Source organism: Canis aureus, chromosome 19, assembly GCF_053574225.1.
Source record: "Canis aureus isolate CA01 chromosome 19, VMU_Caureus_v.1.0, whole genome shotgun sequence".
Taxonomy (NCBI): Eukaryota; Metazoa; Chordata; class Mammalia; order Carnivora; family Canidae; genus Canis; species Canis aureus.
In genome coordinates, this window is record NC_135629.1 from 4,173,045 (window position 1) to 4,195,699 (window position 22,655).

General features: G+C 46.3%; 2 protein-coding genes across 20 annotated transcripts in view; one reads left to right on the forward strand and one right to left on the reverse strand.

The window, feature by feature from the left end:
- The window catches only part of CFAP92 (cilia and flagella associated protein 92 (putative)), a 59,410-nt gene extending 42,840 nt beyond the window's left edge, over positions 1-16,570 (forward strand). For 7 of the 16 annotated variants that reach the window (XM_077857638.1, XM_077857642.1, XM_077857647.1 and 4 more), the window contains 4 exons: positions 11,126-11,290; positions 11,833-12,045; positions 12,126-12,270; positions 15,205-16,322. In XM_077857638.1, the coding sequence (XP_077713764.1) occupies positions 11,126-11,290; positions 11,833-12,045; positions 12,126-12,270; positions 15,205-15,437 (756 nt within the window). In that variant the 3' untranslated portion in view covers positions 15,438-16,322. The other 9 variants (XR_013357354.1, XR_013357355.1, XM_077857643.1 and 6 more) reach the window with 8 other exon arrangements.
- ACAD9 (acyl-CoA dehydrogenase family member 9) overlaps positions 14,426-22,655 on the reverse strand; it is a 49,407-nt gene continuing 41,177 nt past the window's right edge. For all 4 annotated transcript variants that reach the window (XM_077857652.1, XM_077857655.1, XM_077857653.1 and 1 more), the window contains 7 exons: positions 20,337-20,465; positions 18,292-18,371; positions 17,459-17,585; positions 17,188-17,265; positions 16,582-16,710; positions 15,893-15,965; positions 14,426-14,977 (listed from right to left, as the gene is read on the reverse strand). In XM_077857652.1, the coding sequence (XP_077713778.1) occupies positions 14,877-14,977; positions 15,893-15,965; positions 16,582-16,710; positions 17,188-17,265; positions 17,459-17,585; positions 18,292-18,371; positions 20,337-20,465 (717 nt within the window). In that variant the 3' untranslated portion in view covers positions 14,426-14,876. The remainder of the gene's footprint in view (positions 14,978-15,892; positions 15,966-16,581; positions 16,711-17,187; positions 17,266-17,458; positions 17,586-18,291; positions 18,372-20,336; positions 20,466-22,655) is intronic.

A 22,655-nucleotide genomic window follows, 5' to 3' on the forward strand; every position in this document is an offset into this window, starting at 1 on the left:
TCTGCCTGTGTCTCTGCCTCTCTCTCTCTGTGTCTCTCATGAATAAATAAATAAAATCTTTTTAAAAAAAGTTATTTCTTAGGGGTTTCTCTAGGATTCTTCTATAATATGCATCTTCACAATCTACTACAGCTTATAACTAGCTTTATTAGGGTAAAATGTAGAAACTGTTCTATAATATAGTTCCATTTCCTCCCTTCCTTTATACTGTTATTGTTATGTTACATATATATATAATATGTTATATAGACATATAACAATCTCCAAATATAGTATTATTGTTTTATGCAATCATGTCTTTTAAAAGTTGAGAGAAGGAAAATGCATTTATGTATTTTATATTTATCATATATTTATCTTTTCCAGTGATTTTGTTAATGTAGTTCTTAGTTATCATCTGGTGTCATTTATTCTCAGCTTTAAAAGACCTCCTTTAGTATATCCGAGAAAGCAGGTACTACCAACAAATTCTACCTTTATCAGAGAATATTTTTATTTCACTATAATTTTTGAAAATGACTTTTTCTAGACATAGAATACTTGGTATTTACTGAAAATTTTTTCAGCACTTTGAAAATATTATTACACCGTGTCTCTATTCTTTCTGATGGACATTAAGCCATTAATCATATTGTTTTCTTGTACATGATGAGTCATTTTTTTCTTGCTGTTTCCAAGATTTTCTCATTGTCTTTTTCTTTTAGCTGTTGGACTCTAATATGTACAGGTGTGGATTTCTCTATATTTACCCTCCGTGGGATTCATTGAGCTTCCCTAGATCAGTAGATTAATGTTGCAGGTCTTAATTTTTTCAATACTTTTTTCTGTTCTTCCTCTCTCCCCATCCCCTTTGTCAGACTCCCATTATGTCTATGTTGGTTCACTTAACAATGTCCCACAGATCTTGAGGCACTATTAATATAAAAGATTCTTTTATTTCTATTCCTCAGACTGGATAATCTCTATCTTTAGGGTTCATATTCCTTTGTCACCTTATACCTGTTGTTTCCCTCTAATGAATTTTTCATTTCAGTTACTGTACTTTACAACTGCAGAGTCTTCATTTAGCTTTTTTTTGAAAATATCTTTATTAGATGATCTATTTCTTGACTCATATACTTTCTTTAAATTTTTAAAATAATTTGGGATCCCTGGGTGGCGCAGCGGTTTGGCACCTGCCTTTGGCCCAGGGCGCGATCCTGGAGACCTGGGATCGAATCCCACGTCGGGCTCCCGGTGCATGGAGCCTGCTTCTCCCTCTGCCTGTGTCTCTGCCTCTCTCTCTCTCTCTCTGTGACTATCATAAATAAATAAAAATTTTTTAAAAAATTAAATTTTTAAAATAATTTTCTTTAGTTTGTTAAATAACAGCTGCATTGAGGTCAACCAGCTGAACCCACTGGACAGTTTCTATTGACTGCTTTATTTTATTTTCCTGAATAATGTTTATGCTTTACTATTTCTTTGCACGTCTCCTAATTTTTGATTGGAAACTGGACATCTAATATGCATTGCAGCAACTCTGGATTCTGCTTTTTATCCCTAAGGGTGGTGGTATCTGTCATTTAATAACTTGCTTGCACAAAATCTGTGGACTGTCTCCTCAGTGGTCTGTAGCAAGCTGCAGATAGAAAGCTTGCAGATAGCAATCTTTGCTGATTTTTTGTTTTTTAGAGAGAGTGTGTGTGCACACGAGTGTCGGGGGAGGGGCAGAAAGAGAATCTTAAGTAGGCTCCATGCCATGGATCTCACAATTCTGAGTTCATGACCTGAACTGAAATCAAGAGTCCACCCCTTAAGTGACTGAGCCACCTAGGTGCCCCTCTTTGTTTTTAAATTGTTTTTATTTTAAGCCTGTCTTCCTTGAGGTCACCACTGTGTCTGCATCAATCAATCATCAGCCAACAAATGGTCAGAAGTTGCACGCCTCTAGGCAGCCAGGTTTTCAATCTTTATCAATGGATCTGTGTGTGGGTAGGGGCATGCATTCAGTTTCTCTGGCTTTGACTTTTCACTGGGTCCTCTCATGTCTCCTCTGCATGTGCAGGCAGGCAGTAACCAAGCATGTATGAAGAGCATATCAAGGTCCTTTGTGACCATCTCATTTCCTGTATCTCCCTGTTAAATTTTGATTAATTGCTTGCCTGTTGCTTGCCTCACATAGGATTGCAACCTCAGGCCTGCTGAACAGCTGGCCTGTTCTGTTTGTTTGCAGCTGACATTGCTATTGTTGCTTATAATTAGCCATGCACATGGGGTTTTTCAAGCTGCAGTTCAAATCAAGTAAGTCTGCATTTAAGCAGTACAGCCACGGATTTTCATGACTTGCACACCCTAACAGAACCACTGCTCTAAGTGCCCAGGGGTGGCAGGAGTGACACCAACTCCTACTGTTCTTAAGTTCACATTTTTATGAGTAAACACTTCTAAGTTTTTTGTATGTCTTTGCACAATTTCCAATGGTTGCTTTTGACAATTTTGTCCAGTTTTATTGTTTTTTGAGGAAAGGATTGAGCTCCTTACTCCACCATACTAGAAGTCCTATCTTCCTCCTTGCCAACTACAATTTTACTTGTTTGCTACAATGTGTGCATATGTGTTTGCAGGGGTGGGGGGGCAGAGGTTGTGTCTACTTTATCCTTTGCTTTACTATTTTTTTTCTTTCAGAAAGTCTTTGTGGATAATAAACTTTCAAGGTGCTTGTAGGTCCATGGTTATCATTGTCTTTGCTCTTGAATAGCAGCTGAGCTATTTGTAAGATTATACTTTCAAATCTCTGTACACAACCCTCCCCACAACCCCACCAAATCTACTGCTTTCCAAAATCAAGAATTGTAGGTAAGTCTGATGCCCATCTGATCCTTTTTCCTTTTTAACTAAACGTTACTTCCTCTGGAGTCTTTTTAAAAAACTTTCCTTTAATCCTTAATGTTCAGTCTAGGTGTCCAGGTAGGATCTCGTTTTTCATTGGAACTTGAAAGAACTTTCCTGCATTTTGTTTTCCCTCTTAATTTGTACTTACTGATATTTTACATTGTGTTCTGCTTATCTTCCACTTCTTTAAATTGATCTTTCCCTGTGACATCTATGTTAATTTATAGTTTTAAATTGCTTCAATCATGTTTTGTTTTGTTTTTTAAAGATTTTATTTATTCATGAGAGACAGAGAGAGGCAGAGACACAGGCAGAGGGAGAAGCAGGCTCCCTGCAGGGAGCCAGATGTGGGATGGGGGATCATGCCCTGAGGGGATCACGCCCTGAGCCAAAGGCAGGTGCCCACTCACTGAGCCACCCAGGCGTCTCTGCTTCAGTCGTGTTTTTATAGGAATTCTCACAAGTTCCTCTTTTATTTTTATGAATAAGTTGTTTTGTTAACTTTTATTAAATATACATATAAGAACATAAATGTGTGTACTGTTAAAAATAAAGCCAATATCCTATACCCACCAGCCAGCTTAAGAAAATCAAACATTATCAATACTTCTATAGTTTTTTGTGTGCTGTTTTCCACCTCTTACCCTTTACCCAGAAGTTACCACTATCCTAAATTTTATCTATTACTTGCTTTTCTCTTAAGGCTTACTGTCTATATTTGTGTTTTTGTGTGCTTCTAATTTTATTTTATTGCACTGTTGTTGATACTACATGCATATATATTCATAGACATTTTTTACATTTGCATATCTTTGAATGCTATAAAATGGAATAATACTGTATATAATTTTCTTTAAAGATTTTATTTATTCATGAGAGACAGAGAGAGGCAGGGACACAGGCAGAGGGAGAAGCAGGCTCCCTGCAGGGAGCCCAATGTGGAACTCGATCCTGGGATCCTGGGATCATGCCCTGGGCCGATCCTGGGATCCTGGGATCATGCCCTGGGCCGAAGGCAGGCGCTCAACCGCTGAGCCACCCAGGTACCCTGATACTGTATATAATCTTATGCAATTTTAATTTTTACTCAGTATTAATGAGATTCAACCATATTTATGTGTCTAAGTGTAGGAATATACCATAATTAGTGGGCATTTGTATTCATATGTTTTGCTATTTAAGCAATTACATATTTTTAACATATCTTCTAAAATGATATGCAAGATTTTTTGAGATGTATACTTAGGATTTGAATTGTTAAATTGTACTTCCGCTTTCTTGGGTAACACTTTATCTTCCAAAATGTTTTTTTTTTTAATTTTTTTAATTTTCTATTTTTTTAAATTTTTATTTATTTATGATAGTCACAGAGAGAGAGAGAGAGAGAGAGGCAGAGACATAGGCAGAGGGAGAAGCAGGCTCCATGCACCGGGAGCCCGACGTGGGATTCGATCCCGGGTCTCCAGGATTGCGCCCAGGGCCAAAGGCAGGCGCCAAACCGCTGCGCCACCCAGGGATCCCCTTCCAAAATGTTTATACTATTATAAACCAGCCAGCGATGCGTTGACTTTGTTTTCCTACTTCCATGCTCACATCTGTTACAGTAAGACTTAAATTACTGCTAATCTAATGCATAATAGTATCTCATGAAGGTTTTAATTTGCATTTCATTGTTTATTAGTGTAGTTGAATATATTTTCATAAATTTGGTAATTTCTTTTACAAATGTGTCCTTTTGAACTTTAGGTGGTTTTGGTTTAATGTTCCCAGTGCTAACAACTGCATTTTATAAACACTGCAAATCTCTTTTGGTACTTGACTTCTTTTTACTCTCTTACTGGTGTCTTTTAATGGATAAAAAAGTTATTTTGTAAAATTTACATTTCCTTTAGGACTTACATTTTTTGCCTTACTTAAAACCTTTCCCACCCTAAAGTTATAAAACTAGTCTGTGTTTTCTTCTAGTAAGATTTAAATTTTTATCATACTTAAATTTTGAACTTATCTGTAATTTATTTTCCATATGAGGGTAGGAATCTAATTTCATTTCTAGCCTATCCCTCCTCAATGATATATACTGCCAGTTGTGTCAGATCAAGTTGCTATTTACACATGAGTTTATGGATATTTGAGATTTTTATTGAAATTGCATTTACAAATGCATTATTTCCTTCAAAGAATCAATATCTCTGTTGCTTTATTTACATATTATACACTTATTTTCTATTTCACTGATTTCAACTCTTTTTTCTTTTAAAGATTTCATTTATTTATTCATAGAGACAGAGAGAAAGGCAGAGACACAGGCAGAGGGAGAAGCAGGCACCATGCAGAGAGCCTGAGGTGGGACTTGATCCAGGGTTTCCAGGATCACACCCTGGGCTGCAGGCGGTGCTAAACCACTGCGCCACCAGGGCTGCCCCTGATTTCAACTCATTCCTTCCTACTTCAGCTTGAATTTGCTCCACTTTTTCTAATGTCTTCAGATGGATGTTTAGATAATTTTCAGACATGAATCATTATAATGTATTCATTTTACTAAAAACTTCCTATGACCATTAAGTGCATCCCCAAGTTTTTATACATCATATTTTCATGATGATTCAGTTAAAAATATTATCTATTTCCCATTTTCAATTTGTTCCTTGATCCGTGGGTTAGTGAATTGTGTAATTTCCAAATACTTTAGAATTTTTGTTACTCAGTTTTACACTTTGACTGCATTGTTATCAGAGAATATATTCTGTAAATTTCTATCCTTTGTTGCTATTTGATTTATGGTCCAAAATAGGCTAGTTCTGGAAAATGTTCCATAATACTTGGGGAAAAAAAAGTATCCTGTAGCTGTAGATAGTGTTCCAAATACATCAACTTTGTTTTTTAGTGTTTTTTCCCCAAATACGTATCTTTATTTTTAAATTCTGTTTCTTTTCCCAGTTACTAGGGGAAGTCTGTTAAAATCTCCAAATATGATTATAGATTTCTTTATCCTCTGTTTTTGCTTTATATATGTCAAGTGATGTTTTAGATACATACAAATTTTGGACTGCTTTATCCTATTGATTTCTTTCATAAATATGATAGGTCTCTTTGTCTCTGATAATACTTTTTAGATATATATTAAATATAGTAAAATGCATAAATCTGAGGCGTTCAGCCTCATTCACTTTTATCTATATAGATACCTGTGAAGCCATCACACAGATCAGGGTGTAGTTGATTCTATCACCCCAGAAAGTACCATTTTTCTTCCCAATTAACTACTATCTTGAGGTTTACTTTCTTAGCAACTTTCAAACATACAATATAGTACTATTAACTATACCACGCTATATGTGACATCCCCATGATTTACTTATTGTATAACTGAGTTTGTACCTTTTGACCACATGTATCTATTTCACCCACCCCCCCAATTCTAGCAACCACCAATCTGTTGTGTACTTATGAGTTCCTATTTTTTAGATTCCACAAATAAGTGAGATCAGTCAATAGCTGTGTTTTTTCTGTCTTATTTGATTTAGCGTAATGCCCTCAAGACCCATCCATGTCATCACAGAAGGCAGGATTTCCTTCTGTTTTATGGCTAATATTGCATTGTGTTCACAACACACACAGACGCCCCATCTTCTTTGTCCAATCACCCACTGATAGGTTTCTTCCATGTCTTGGCTATTGTAAAGAACACTGCGATGAACATGGGGATGTATCTATCTTCTTGAGTTAGTGTTTTTGTTTTCTTCAGATAAATACAAGTGGAATTGCTGAATCATATGGTAGTTCCATTTAATTTTTTGAGGAATCTTCATACTATTTTCCATAGTGGCTGCACCAATTTACATTCCTACCAAGAGTGCACAAGTATACCGTTTTTTCCCCCACATCTCCAACTGTTCTCTTTTTTTTTTAAAAAAAAGATATTTGTTTATTCATGAGAGAGAGAGAGGCAGGCAGGCAGAGGGAGAAGCAGGCTCCATGCAGGGAGCCTGACGTGGGACTCAATCCTGGGTCTCCAGCATCATGCCCTGGCCCAAAGCAGGCGCTAAACCGCTGAGCCACCCAGGGATCCCCTATTTGTTTTTCTAATAGTCATTCTAACAAGTGTGAGATGAAATCTCATTGTGGTTTTGATTTCCATTTCCCTAATGATTAGTAATGTTAAGCACTTTTTCACTTACCTGTTGACCGTTTGTTTATCTTCTCTGGAAAAATGTCTATTCAGATCCTCTGCCCATTTTTTAATCAGGTGTGTTTTGTTGTTTGTTTTTTGTTACTGAGTTACAGGAGTTATTCATTTTGGATATTAACTCCTTATTGGTTGTATCACTTACAAATGCCTTCTCCCATGCAGTAAGTTGCCTTTTCATTTTGCGGATGATTTGTTTCCTTTGCTGTGTAGCTTTTTAGTTCCAAGTAGTCCCACTTATTTTTGCTCTTGTTGTCAAATCCAAAAAAAATCATTGCTAAGACTGATGTCAAGGAGCTAACTACCTATTTTTTTCTTCTAGGAACTTTACGGTTTCAGGTATTAGGTTCAAGTCTTTAATACGTTTTGAATTAATTTTTGTGTATGGCCTAAGATAGAAGTCCAATTTTTTTTGGTATGTGGCCATCCTATTTTCCCAGCACTATTTATTGAAAAGACTATACCTTCTATATTGTATATTACTGGCTCCTTTGTTATAAATTGACTATACACGTGGGTTTATTTCTGGGCTCTCTGTTCTCTCCCATTGACCTATGTGTCTGTTGTTAAAGGCAGTATCACACTGTTTTGGTTACTATAGCTTTGTACTATATAGTTGAATCAGGAAATGTAGCCTCCAACTTTGCTCTTTCTCAAGATTGCTTTGGCTATTCGATGTCTTTTGTGGTTCCATAAAAATTTTAGAATTGTTCTATTTCTGTGAAAAATACCATTGAAATTTTGATAGGGATTGTATTGGATCAGAAGATTGCCTCAGTGTGTTTCTATTAAATGGTGAATGCTGCATAGGAAAAACTGTAGAGGCTCTTGATACCTTCCTCCAAAGAGGATTTACTTTTCTTCTAGCAGGCAAATAAAGGACAAATCTCTTAAACAGGCTTATCCCTTGTTTGGCCTTATTTCTAAAGCATAGATATTCTGAATTCTGAATTGTAAGCTTAGGGTATAACCTGGTGCCTTCCTCCTTGGCACACTCTGAAACTCATTTTTTGTTTCCCTAGCATGGTGACATTTTCCAAACTATCTGCTGCATTCATCTTATTCATGTGCAATTTAGGAATCAGCAAATACCTTGTGAACAAATTGCGTAGGAGAGGAAAAAGGATTCAGTGTACTTCCCTTCTCTCTAGATTCTTAGCCCCTCAGATTCTTAGTTCTTTGCTTGCTCTCCAGTGATGTCAAGCAGATATTCATTTTTCTTTGCAATCCTGTCAGTTGTTACTTAATGTATTTTGAGACTACATTGTGAAGTGCACAACCTTCATGATGGTTATAACTTCTTGCTGTTTTTCTCAATATACAATGTCTATCTGTGCCTCTCGAACATTTTTATCTTGAATTATGTGGTCAGATGTTAAAGATGCCACTCTAGTTTTTGTCTTGGCTTTGTGATTCTTTTTGCCTAATTTATATTCTTGCTTTAATTTCAACACTTTTTGTCTAAAGCAGTTTTTAAGGGATTTACTTTTTTAAGCAATTTCTATACCCAATGTGGGGCTTAAACTCAGAGTTGCACGTTCTACTAAGTGCCGCTAAAGCAGTTTTTATAGACAGCATACTGTTAGGTTAAAAAAATCCAATTTGAGATTAATTAATTGGCAAACAATCCACTTACTGAAAATATTGTTAGATTAGGCTTTTGAGGGACCACCTCCTTTTCTTTTAAATTCCTCCTATTCTGCTTTCTTTTGGTAGACCACGTTTTTTTTGTTGTTTTTTTTTTTCTGATTTAAAAGTTTACATTCTTTGTTTCTAAGGTGGTTGTCCTGAAGACTACAGTCATTTTTAGATATTCCTACTGAATTCTGAGACTTTTTATATTGCATTTCCTTTAAAAGACAAATAGCACACATATGCCCCTTTTTGTCTTTTCCTACTCCCACTCTACCATCCCTTTTATAGATCCAGTCTCCAGAATTTCAGTTCTAGGTTACTACACTTTCCTTGTAGTTTCCTTGTAGACAAGAAAACTATTAGGATACCGACACCATCACTTGCTACCTTTGTCCAAACACTCTTGGGTTTTCATCCTCCCTTTTGTATTTTTTCCCAAGTGTGTTTTCAAAGGAAAGTGTCTGGGTAAGCTTCCCAAGCCTCTGTGTGGGACGTGTGCCCCTGACACACTGCCATCAGTGGACTGGCAGTCTGCCTGGGTGTCCAGTCTTGGGTCGAAGCTCTTCACCTTGTCTATGGTATGGTTGCTGCGGAATCAGAGGCCAGTGTGGCACTTCTCCCGTCACAGGGGGGCTGCTCTTTTTCTGGAGGTTTTCAGGATTTGTCTCTGCCTTTGTGGTCTTACATGTCGCAGATAGTGTGCCCGGGCTTGGAATTCTACTTAAAATGTCCTACTCCTGCTTTCCCTGTCCTTTTGGGGCTTGTTATTTGGATATTTTCATTTTGGTTCCCAGTCTTTAAACTCAGGCTAATTTTATCTCAAGCTGGTTTCCAGTTTACTGATTTGTTCTCCATCTGCTCCACTTCCGCAGGGTGTCTCGCTCACTTGCGCCCTTTATTTATGTAAATAAGTATTATGTAAATATTTGTTTTATTATGTAAAACTCTAATGTTTTACACTCAATATTTGTTTCTTTAGTCTTTTAAGAATGATTACATTTGCCTTAAATTTCTACCCCATCCCTTCCAATAGCTTGGCTTCAGTTCTGTTTGTGTCTGGGGTCTTTTGTAACTGGTTCTATGTCTCAGGCACCTAGTTACTTTGGCTGTCAGTCCAGAGTTCCCTGCAGCCTTCAGCCCCAGGGCAGAGAACCCCAGATGTCCTGAACAACTGTTGACCACTGTTCTCACCTCACCATGTGATGTCTTTTGGGCAGAACTTCCACTTTTTTCCCAAGGCTGTAATCCACTAGTAAGGTTTAGAAGGAGCAGGGAACTTGCACTTTTGTGAAGGAGACTGACTCATTCCGACCAACCCTCCCACTGAGAACCACCAGAAAAACTGGAGAGAATACCCAGTGCTCTGATTGAAGCTAGGTGTGCACCACTTAGACGTCAGTCGCGCTTAGATGGCCCCTCTGGCACAGTCATCTTGAAGGTGCTCAAAGACAGGTGTTTTGTCCCTCATGCAATGAATGTGACCAGCCTTTGTCTTAAGTCCCTGTTGCTTCAAGCCATGGGGATCTTGTTGCCTTGATTTTTCACACTTTTGTGTGAATCACAGATTTAACTTTCCCTTGATTATTTTGCATTCTCTCTTACAGAAATCCCTCAGACTCCAAAGCCAAGACACTGGGGCTTGGCCTAAATAAGTGGTTAATGTGAGTCAAGGTCACTATCTTTAGCTTTAAAAATTTTTGTTTTGGGCAGCCCAGGTGGCCAGGGCGTGATCCTGGGGACCTGGGATCGAGTCCCACGTTGGGCTCCCTGCATGGAGCCTGTTCTCCCTCTGCTTGTGTCTCTGCCTCTCTGTGTCTCTCATGAATAAATAAATAAAATCTTAAAAAAAAATAAAACTTTTTGTTTCAAAACAGAAGATGGTGATTTTGCTGAAAGTTAATAGACAAGTGGTGGGCAAGCTACACCGCAATAGAGTGCAACTTTCTTTTCGGGGTCCCAGCCACTTCTCCCTGCAACACCGCAGCTTTCATCCACAAAGAAGCTAGCTGTCAGACCATCTTGGGGGCTCTGGAGAGAAGGTTGACACTCCCTATGTAGTCAGCACTTAAAGGTGACCATGGGCAAGGATGGTAGTCCTTGCTGCTTTAGGTCATAATCTACCCTGTATATGCATGAAAGCTTCAAGCTTCTCCCACTTCTGACCATCTGAGCCTCAAATTCTATCTGTGGCTGGCTCTTGTGTTCCAGTTACTTTAACCTTAGGCAAATCGCATCATGGTCCTGAGTTCCACCATGGACAGCGAGGGGTTAGAGCAGGTGGCCCTCTGGTAGCGTTCTGTGATTGAATGGCAGCTCTAGTATTCAGGACTTGGTATGTGCGCTGTGGCCTGGTCCCACAGATCATCTTGCTCACTACACGCTGGAAGCTGGTATTGAGGGGACTATAATGATTGGTGTCTCTTTCCACAGAAAAATATTACTAGAGCCTACCAGGTTAGTAAGAAGCCTCCAAAATCTGTGGTGAAGGTGATCAGAATTTCAGCCCCTACCAAAGATGCGGTTTATAACTACAGTATCCAGTCCCTGAATTCCACAGAGCTTGCTAAGAAGGAGCTGTATCGAGAGATGGCCAAGGTGAATGGGAGGCCCAGAGAGGGAGGCGGGCCGTCAATGCTTGTAACTCCAGACAGAAAAATAGTAATTGGCTAATCCAGTGAGCTCTCTCCTTTTTTGACTATACTGCCTAGAGATCAGCAAGGGATCTCCGGTGTGCATAAGAAAGCCAACCAATGGGAGGAAATAGACAGGCATCAGGTGCTGGGGGAGACATGTTCTGTTCCCGCACTATGTAGGGATCCTCCACACATAAGGGTGAGCCAACAGATCCTCAACATATGCTCATGTGTGCCTGGCTGCAAACCCCCTTAGAAAGCATTCTGTTGTCACCATGAAGGAAAAGCCCTGGCTTAGGCTTCCAACATGGTAGCTTTAGAAAAGGGTTGCTCTGTCAAAGAGAATATGAACGTGACCCTCACAGTTGTTATTCTGAATGGTCCTTTACATTGTCAGGAACGGTGCCACCATTTCTAATGCTTGCCTGGAGATGGGAGGGCTAGTCAGCCCCTTCCACATCTGCTACCAGCCCTTCTATCCTCGTGTCTGCCCCTTGTTTCCAGGAGCCAAGGAAGAGATTCACATACTCCCAGAATTACCTCTCAGCCATGGTGGAGCCTCAGGACTCAGAGGAAGAGGAGAAGAAAGCCAGGAAGAAATCCCGCCAGGCCTGGCTCACAGCCAATGGATTCCAACTGACTGGTCTTCACAGAACCACTGAATGCGACCATCACCTCAGGCTGCCACCCATTGGCACTGATCCAGAGCTGAATGAGGTCCACAGGGTGGAGAGGGGCCTCCAGTGGGGTGTCTACAGGGCCCTCCATCCTAACTTACTGTGTTGTTCTCGACGTAGGAGCGGAGGGAAAATGCACAGCCTGCTAGTGTGCTGGATCGAGAGAGGTGGAGCTGGGACCAGCGCCACCAGGACTTTGACCTGTATAAGCAGCCACCACTTTTCCTTGAGCTGCCCCGTCCTCCAGCACCTAAGCCTGTAACAGGTAAGACCTCTGCAAGGCTCAGCCTCCTGATGTGGGCAGTCAGGACCTCTGCTGCTTTGCATCTTTGGCAGTACCCTTTTTGTTTTAGCTGTCCTAACTTTCTAAGCTAGGAAGTCCAGAGTCAGAATGGGTCTGGCATTAATGTGCTAGGCTGGAACTCAAGAGCCCTGGATTCTAGCTCCAGCTGTGATACTAATTCGCTGTGGGTGATGTTGGACAAGTCCCTTCACTGTTCCTGGTCCCTGCTCCGTACCAGCTTATCTTATAGTATGCACGAGTTTGGAGATGGGCAGTGGGAGAGGAAGAGAATCCTCAAGTAGACTCCTTGCTGAGTGAGGAGCATAACCTGCAGGGCTTGATCCTAAGACCCTGAGATCCTGACCTAAGCCAAAAATCAAGAGCTGGCTGCTTAACCAATTGAGCCACTTAGGTGGCCCCGCTAGGCCCGGTTTCTTAGCTATCAAACTTGTAAGTTGGGAGACAGGTCTAAGGGCTGTCTGCACCCCAACACGCATTACCCAGGTCTAGATGCCCGGCCAGCAGCTGGGGGCAGAGGCTCTGGCCACCTCTGGGACCTTCTGACTCCATTCCTGCTCCAAGATGTTGCCATCTCCCACTGTGTGTGGGAAGGAGGGAGTTTAGAAGCATGAGTCCCTCTCATCCTTCTGTTTATAAAGATGGGCCTCCAGATCATTTGTACGTTCTCAGAGAACCAAAATCTGTTGGTTGCCAGAACCTTGGTTCAGGGAGAAAGTTTACCTAGTGACAAGGTTTGCCAGAGAAACCTTTCTCAGAAAGCTAGACCAGATAAACAAAATGGATTTCTTTCCTTCTCTAACCCTCGAAGGCAGCTGGTAACTGCTCCATGAAACAAGAGGAAGTGCCAACAAGCTGCTGAAATTTGTCTCCCTTCTGTCTGGCCCCTGCTGCCTTCCCTTCAGAACAAGCTCCAGGCTCTGGGGCTGCATGGTTAGTCCTGTTGGTACAGACCAGCCCAGCAATGCCAGGCTTACCTCCTTGGCCCGACTGCTGCCACTGAACTCCACTGCAGGCCTTCCCAGCACACATTCCCTGGGCACAGATGCACACTGAGGCCTCTCCTCCCCACCATGTTTAAAGAAAACTTGGAAATGGTAGGGGGGAAAGGGAGATTTGAACCAGGGGTCCCAGCCTTTGAAACTCAGCTGAGTGAAGACAGAACCAGCCGCCGACAGGGGCGTCCATACTGCAGGGACTACAGTGAAGCCCCCTTTCCTGAATGGAGGTCCCGGGGGCACGGGGTCTGGACAGCTGCTTCCCAAGCTTCCCTGGCAAAGACCTTCTGTGCAGCCTCTGGTCGCTGGCATTGAACCAGATTAGTACTCCCCTTGCCAACAAAACACCCGAAGACCTTTAAGGTTTCACTGGTAACTTAGCTCCAGTGCCATAAGATTTGTCAAGTTTTACCTTTTGAAGATTAGTTATCCAATCCCTGGCAGAGGGCTCAGGCCAGCCCAGTGTTTGCATAGCAGACTGACTTGTACTTGAAAAGAAAGGAGGGACGCCTGGGTGGCTCAGCAGTTGGGCACCTGCCTTCGGCCCAGGTCGTGATCCTGGGATCCAGGATCGAGTCCCGCATCAGGCTCCCTGCATGGAGCCTGCTTCTCCCTCTGTCTATGTCTCTGCCTCTCTCTCTGTGTCTCTCATGAATAAATAAATCTTAAAAGAAAAAAAAAAAAAAAGAAAGAAAGAAAGGAAAGAGGAGCCTTGTCTTCTCTTCCCACCTCAGGGTGACATCTGTAGTGTGGTTTTCTGGAGCCCCAAACCACCTAGAACCAGAAGAAACCTCAAAGCTTGCCAGTGTGAGCATGCTGTGACCCAGTGTGGGGAAACAGCAGCAGAAAGGAGCCTAGACTAATGCAAAGGTCTAGTCATGCCTTAAGATTCCTTTTTGCCCCCCTCTTCAGGAGTAGAGGCCAACCTCTCTACAGACAGCAGAGAGAAAGGCCCCAGGCAGGAAAAAACATGTGTTATCATGTATCAGACCATAAAAAAGACCAGAGACAGGGCCTTAAAAATCCCTAGGGTACTGTGGTCTGGGCTGGGCACCCACCCCTCACCATCACCAAAGGGGGAAACTCAGGGCTCTGAGGAAAAACATGCTCAGTATACAGCGTGAGGGCTAAAAGGGTAAAGCATTTTATATTTGTTGTCAGATGGTTCCCAGTACACAGGTTAAGTGCATTTGTTCTATGAACACAGCTGGTCTTGCAGAAGTAGCTATCCATGCCTGCAACAGGTCCCCACCAACCTCCTGACGCAAAGGCAGCAGCACAAGCCCGTTGCCACTGTATGTCTCCTAAACTAGCAGAAGCCCCTCAGCTCCCAGGTGTCACCAACTGCATTCTCTCTCCTGTCTCTTCAGCACCTGGGATCAGGTCAAGTGGCAGTGCCTGCAGGGCAAAGCCTAAAGAAGCTCCGCCCCCAGGCCAGGAGAAAGTCCTTCTGGTCTATACTGGGAAAAAACATTTCCACTTGTAAAAATTCCAAGTGCTCCACCTCCCGGAGAAAGAGCTGACCAGGATGGGTTGTGGCCTCGGGGCAGTAGGGAACACTGTCCATTTGCTTCAGGACGTCCTGTCCAGAGGGTGGGCACAGATGTAGGCTTGCTTTTCTAGGACCTGCTGGGACACTTTCTTAATCTGCTCATCTAGATTTTCTGGAGAATCTGAAAGCAAAAAATATTAATAGGTTTGTGAGAAAAGAAATACTGCTGGGGTGTGGCCTTTTTTTTTTTTTTTTTTTAAATAAACAAAGTAGCCCACCCACTGTGAAGGAGCCCTGAAGCTAACTTTCCTCCTCCAAACCCTCAGGAAGTGTGATTCTGGCTGTAGGGAAAAAGAGGGATGGGGCTTCATCCTGAAAAACAAAGGGCTCATCTTGTTGATCCCTCAGAACTCTGGATCTTGTGGGAACAGGGGCTGGAGAAGGATCCTCTGCCAGTCAAGCCTTTACAAGAGAAACCATGTCTCCCACCACAGAATGGAACACAGATGCCAGCACCCAGAGCCAGAAGCTGCACACAATCATGTACTCCTCTTCTCAGCAGGTGCCATGATGGCCTCTCCTCCATCTCTTGGCAACAGGGCTGGGCTCTACAGCAGGGAACACAGAACATGGAGCCTTGAGGCTGAAATGACTGTAAGGGTCAGAGGAATCTGAGCCAGGTCCTCTCAGACATAGCCATGTGGCTACGGTAGAGGAGCATTCTAGACAAACAGTCCTATGTGCCAAGCCCCTGCACAGGGTAGGGCCAAAGCCTGAGACACCTGCTAGAAGGGCAGGTTTATTTTAGCTGGAGTGCAGGGGGTAAAGAGACAGATAAAATGCTTCCCTTCTTTGTGGAACATCACTGGGCGGCTGCTAGGTGGCCAGGCATGCTGGGCCACACCCTGGGAGGCTCTGACAGTCTTCACCTGCAGGTATGTGCTCCTAGCTGGCAGGCCCTGCTGCAGGTGAACCTGACCTTAGCAGCCCTCACTCAAGGGAGAGGTTTGTGAGCAGCCAGCAGACCCTGGGAGCCTGGCCATCAACAGTCACCTGGACTCAGGCCCACCTTCCCTCCCAAGGCCACCCTACTTACATTTGTCCAGCTGGGACAGGGTGAAGAGATTCTGGTAATAAGCTTCTGCACAGAAGATGTTGGCCAGCAGAACCTGTCAGAACCAAGATTGAAGAGGATGACATAGGGCATCCCTTCCCTGGTGTGTGTGTTTCAAGAACTCAGCCAAACTAAGCAGCTTGGCTCGGGTCAAAAGGCCTGGCTTGGGGGTCAGTCTTAGGTTCTAATTCCAGCTCTGACCCAAATAACTCTGTCCCCAAGAGCAAATTACTCAACACCTCTGGGCCTCAGTCTCCTCTATGGCAGGAAGGCCATCATAATGCTAGTGCCCAGAGGCTACTGAGGGACAATAAAGACCCAGCACACAGCAGGCGCTTAGTGACTGCATCTGGCCCCTCAGGCAGGGTAAGGAAGGCAGATGCGGTGAAGGCACAAGGTTTGGGACCCCATCACTTACTCTTTTTTCCTCAGATAGAAAAACAAAAGGGAGTGGCCCCATGTCCTGAGCAGCACAGATCTTCGCATTGGAGCTGACCACCGGTACTGGCCACAGCTCAGCAAACTTGCCAGCCTCCTGGGACCACCACTGGACCAAAGCCCTGACTTGCCCAGTCCCTTGCTCCTGACTGAGCGTTGCCATCCACTGACCCCCTTCCCCAACCACAGGCCTCATTAAAGTGCAGAGGATAAAGCTGGCAAGGGCTTATTACCTCATGGTCGTGGTTTCGAAGCCCCACTCGGATGGAACGGCTGGCCCGCGACAGCACGGCTGTCATGCCATACAGGTTGATAAGGATGTTGGCTACCCGCTTCAGGACCATCTGCTCCTCCACGATGGTCTGCCAACACAGAGCCCAGGGTGGAGACACGCAACCCAGGAACCTCCCTCCCCGGGCCCATCTTCAGCCATCTCCAAGACTCACTTCATGCCTCAGTAGAAGGGGGTTAACACTGCCTCTCCCTTTGGGTTGTGGGAGGCTGGCTCACTGGCCGCCTTGTTTTCCCTTCTATCTAGATTTGGGCATGGATCAGGCCAAGACCAGGTCCCAGAAACCTGGCTGAGACCACATGCTGCTGGTTACTGTGCTTCATGTCAGCCTGAGCAGCAGCAGCCTCACATATCAGGGCCCTAGATTTGGGCTCCCCTCCCTACTCCAAGGACATCTACCCAAGTGCCCCCTGGGACAGAGAGCCCCACCCATCCATGGTGACCAAGCTTTCTTTCTAGGCTTGGTCCCAAAGATAAAATGCCCCATTCTCCCTGGCTCCCAAGCTGGAGGGCCTGCCATCCCCAGATCTGGCAGGGGCCCAGGTACCTTGCCAAAGCGGAGAAGCAACGTCTCCACGGTGCGGCCAAAGTAATACACATTCTCCTCGAGCTTGTTGGCGCTGTCCTAGTATGCCAGAGGAGAGACTGCTTGGTGCCACTCCCCACGGTACCCATCCCACCCAGCCCAGGGCTCTGGGGCCCAGGCTCTGCCCACCAGGCTGGGCCATCCTCCCAGATGCCCTGGTCACAGCCCTCTGGAAGAGGATACCCACCAGGAGGGTACCCACATGGGGGGTATGCCAGGTGTGCCCACTCACTGCGACACTGGGGTGCACAGCTCCCAGCTTCCCTGTCAACCCCAGGTCCACGGTTCGGCTCAGGGAGTCTCGAAGCCTCTGGCTGACAGTCTCGATGACAGTGGTCACATTGCCCCGTTTAAGCTCACTGCAGAAAGCCCACAGCCCCGTGAACTCAGGCCTCACTGCTGGTTCCCACTGTTGAGCAATAGGGTCCCCCTTGGCACCCCAGAGCTACAGGTACCTGGTTCCCTCTGGTGATCCAAGACAATAAAGGGACAACTCAGGACCTACATGCTGCTCTACCCTAGCCTGGGCCTGCTGGATGCCTGAGACCTCCCAGCCAGTCTCTGAGGCAGAGCACACAGAGCCTCTCTACAAGAAGCAGTCACAACTAGCCCCCAGGTGGTGCTCTGGGGTAAAGGAGTCTGCAAGATGCTCTCAGCAACTCACACCAGACTCCAGCAGTGATTTCTAGTTGTTCTAGCCCCATGATGGGGGTTAAGAGGAGCAAGAGAAAGAGTGAAGAAAGTGGTCTCATGTTAGTCTGGGAGCCCAGTGCCTGTCTGAGGGATAGCTCTCAATCCCTAGGCTCTGAAAACAAAGCTCCCTGCAGCATGGGAGATAGAAACTGCCAGGGGAGGAGGGCAATGAGGGCTTCCTGAGGCAGCTGGCACCTCCTATCACTTGTAGGTGAAGGCCAAGCTCTGCAGTCTGGCTTTCAGGGCTCCTGTCCCCTTCTTTCCCTCTAGCCAGCCTATGACTGAGCTGAGCACTGCACGGCTCCATGACCCCCATTCTGATGTCTATCCCAGGATGGGGCCCGAGGAGCAGACAGTGGGGCTGGCACCTACTTGATCCTTGTGGTCAGGATGCGGCCAGCATGCTGCAGACCTGTCAGGGCAATGTACATCCGGAGAATCTCGTTGGTTCCCTGTGGCCAGGAGTATGGAGGTTAAAGTTGGCTCCACTAGGATGGCGCTGGTTTGTGCTGTGCGTGTAACTGGGTAGGCCACCCCACTGCCCGCTTGCCAGTGCCACGGAGGCTGCCGCTTTGGAAGTAGCCTCGCAAGGGAGCAGGGCTGTGACCTGAGGGTGAGGGCAACACGCTAGCCCCACCTTCACAGGGATGAGCAGGTTGCCGACCAGACAACCGGGGACTCCCTCAGGATCTACCACCTTTCTAGGACCAAACATAACGGAGTCACTTTTTCCAAGCCTCCAATTTGGTTTCTTTATAATTAATGGGAGAAACTCCTTTCCCTGAGGGGAGGGATGCCGATGCCCAGGACGCAGCAAGTGCTCCCAGGTTCCTCAGGGGAGCCACTGATCTCTAAGGACGAGAGCTGGCTGCCCCCAGTACGGGGTATCAGTACCCAGAGGGCCACCTCTTCCCTGCTGCTGTGCACACTGTTCCCCTCCCAATCTCCTTGGGATTATTTCAGGGAGGTGGGCCATGGGTCACAAAGCCAGTACTGGACACTGAGCCCTGCAGCCAGCCTGGCCACGGACAGGAAGACACCCCTGGGAGGACTGCAAGTCAAGGTGTGCCCAGTCCTGCATAGTCTCCAGATGGGACCATCTGCCTCACTCTGAGGACTCTGCAGCCCTCAAAGCTGCTGCCCCATCTAGTCACATAGGAGCAAATTCAACCAGGTCAAGGGGAAGGGGCCTTGGAAGCAGCAGTCCTGGGGGCAGCCCTTGGGAAAGTGCCCCTGGACCCTCAGGCTGGCCACATCCTGTCTGTCCTCCAAGGAAGGAGACCATAGGGCTGGCATGTGGGGGGCATGGCGAGAACTAGCAGCTATGAGGCCTTTCCCTGGGTTGGGGAGCCTGGGAGCCGGGCATCCAAAAGCGCCCTTGAGAAACCACACAGGATGCTCAGGCTCCAAGTCTCGTCTCTGGGCTTGCCTCCTGCACACCCTACAGCCATCCTAATTCCATCCCTCTCTCTGCACGGCCCTCTCTCCTACTGTGTGCACCTGGCCTCTGGTCTCACCTCTGCAACTCCCACGTCAGCCCCAGGGAATTTCCCAGAATGGGAATGCATTCAAGTCCTTTCCTGCTCAGAAACCTCTAATGAAAAAAAAAAAAAAAAAAAAAAGAAACCTCTAATGGCCTCCAGTGCCTGCACAGTAAGATCCAAACTCTTCTGCCTACTGGCCAAGGGCCCCCAGAGCCTAGCTACTTGGCTCCCCTTCTCATCTACCCTCTGCCCCCACCCCACCAACTTTTCTACCACCTGCCCCAGCTCCGCCCCTACCAGGACCATCCACTGCTCCCACAAAGATATGCTTATCCTACTCAGTGCATGCCCTATCTGGGGGTAGCATGTTCCATCTCCCTATCCTTGGCTCAAACCACCTTCCCCTTGGCCAGGCCAAAGTCATTTCTGTCCTCAAAGGCCAAGTGCACTGGCTTCCTGAGACACTAGCCCACTGAGGGAGAGATGCAGCTCAGGCCCTCCCTGCACTGGTGTTCCGTAGTCTACCCTGGTCAGTCAGGCCACGAGCTCCTCATCCCCCTTTGTTATCCCACCTGGGGTCTCCCCACTCACAGAATTCCCTCTTTTGGCTTGTGAGCCCATGGAGGGGGCAGCAATTAGGGAGGTGTCAGGGCTGGGAAAGTCCATGGAGAGGACCCTGCTGAGGTGCCTGTACTCTGGGGAGGAAAGGCAAACCCAGAGTGAGCCCTGGAGGCACAACTGGGCCTCCCGTGAGATCTCTGTTTGTCCCACCACAGACAACTGAAGGGACAGGCTCAGCAAAAAGGGCGCTCGCTTGGCCCCTCAGCCTCACCTCCACCCCTGGAGAATGGGGCCACGCAGAGGCGTGAGGAGGGACAAATGAGACTACTTGGGGGGGAGGGTGTGGGGGTTGGCAGGGCGGCGGGCACTCACCTCGAAGATGAGCAGGATGCGGCTGTCACGTAGCAAGCGCTCATATGGGTAATCCCTCATGTAGCCTGAGCCCCCGAGGACCTGCAGTGCCTCACTCACGCACTGCCAGGCACCCTCCGAGCTGAACACCTGCCATGGAGCCAGGACACGGTAAGCACAGGGGTGACAGGGCCAAGTCCCTTCCACGAGGGGGAGGGGGCCTCAGCCAGGGCAGGGTGGCTGGGGATGGAACAGGCAGCTTGACATGGAGAACCTGGCTCTAGGATAAGACCAGCCCAGCCAGTCTCACTGGGTGGCCTCGGACAAGTCCTTTTCTCTCTGGACCTAACTGACCAGCTGTGGCTCCCCACCCACCGTGACTCCTCCTATCTCTGAGGCTTCCCTGGGATGCAAGATCCCACTCCACACCTTCTACACTGAGGAAACTCCTGTCCTTTTGAAACCCACTTCAGATTCCCTCTCCAGGAGGCCTGACCCTGTCCACCTAGCCCCGTTCACCTGCAGCTTGCTTCTCCACATGTAAGTGAGCTGCTTGGCCCAACATGTGCCTGCAGGTGACACATAAAAGTGGAAAGCTGGAGGGAGGGGCAAGATGGCGGAAGAGTAGGGTCTCCAAATCACCTGTCTCCACCAAATTACCTAGAAAACCTTCAAATTATCCTGAAAATCTATGAATTTGGCCTAAGAATTAAAGAGAGAACACCTAGAATGCTAGAGTGAGAAGAGTTTGCGCTTCTATCAAGGTAGGAAGACGGGGAAAAAAGAAATAAAGAAACAAAGGCCTCCAAGGGGGAGAGGCCCCGCGAGGAGCCGGGCTGAGGCCGGGGCGAGTGTCCCCAGGACAGGAGAGCCCCGTCCCGGAGAAGCAGGAGCTGCACCGACCTTCCCGGGCGGAAAGGGGATCGCGGGGAGTTGGAGCAGGACCCAGAAGGGCGAGGATGCCCTCGGGTTCCCCGGGACAGTAACAGAGCAACTGCGCACCCAGGAGAGTGCTCCCTAAGGGCTGCAGCGCGCACGGTGGGACCCGGCGGGACCCGGAGCAGCGCGGAGGGGCTCAGGCGGCGGCTCCGCGGAGGGGGCTGCGCGGCCCCAGGAGCAGCTCGGAGGGGCTCGGGCAGAGGAAGAGGCTCCATGCGGAGGGGGCTGCGCGGTTCCAGGAATAGCTGGGGGGGCTCGGGCGGCAGCTCCGCAGAGGGGGCTGCGCGGCCCGGGAGCGTGAATCCAACAGCGCAGGCCCTGGAGCACAGGGCGCCGGGACACAGCCCAGGATCCCGCCTCCCCCCGGGACAGGCAGAGGCCCGGAGGGCCCAGGACCGCAAGGACGCTCCTGGCCCGAGCTGAGCAGACCAGCGGCCCGCCCCGGAGCCTCCAGGCCCTGCAGACGGAGAGCTCTGGAGTTCCTGCCGGAGCTGAATCCAAGGCTGCAGAGCTGGCCCCGCCACTAGGGCTGTTGCTCCTGGGGCCTCACGGGGTAAACAACCCCCCACTGAGCCCTGCACCAGGCAGGGGCACAGCAGCTCCCCCAACTGCTAACACCTGAAAATCAGCACAACAGGCCCCTCCCCCAGAAGACCAGCTAGACAGACAACTTCCAGGAGAAGCCAAGGGACTTAAAGTACACAGAAGCCGAAGATACTCCCCCGTGGTTCTTTTTTTGTTTTGTTTTGTTTTGCTTTTTGATTTCTTTCCTTCCCCCACCCCCCTTTTTTCTTTTTTTTTCGTTTTTTTCTTCCTTTTTTTTCTTTCTCTTTTCTTTCCTTCTTTCTGTCCTCTCTTTTTCTCCTTTTCCCAATACAACTTGCTTTTGGCCACTCTGCACTGAGCAAAATGACTAGAAGGAAAACCTCACCTCAAAAGAAAGAATCAGAAACAGTCCTCTCTCCCACAGAGTTACAAAATCTGGATTACAATTCACTGTCAGAAAGCCAATTCAGAAGCACTATTATACAGCTACTGGTGGCTCTAGAAAAAAGCATAAAGGACTCAAGAGACTTCATGACTGCAGAATTTAGATCTCATCAGGCAGAAATTAAAAATCAATTGAATGAGATGCAATCCAAACTAGAAGTCCTAACGACGAGGGTTAACGAGGTGGAAGAACGAGTGAGTGACATAGAAGACAAGTTGATAGCAAAGAGGGAAACTGAGGAAAAAAGAGACAAACAATTAAAAGACCATGAAGATAGATTAAGGGAAATAAACGACAGCCTGAGGAAGAAAAACTTACGTTTAATTGGTGTTCCCGAGGGCGCCAAAAGGGACAGAGGGCCAGAATATGTATTTGAACAAATTCTAGCTGAAAACTTTCCTAATCTGGGA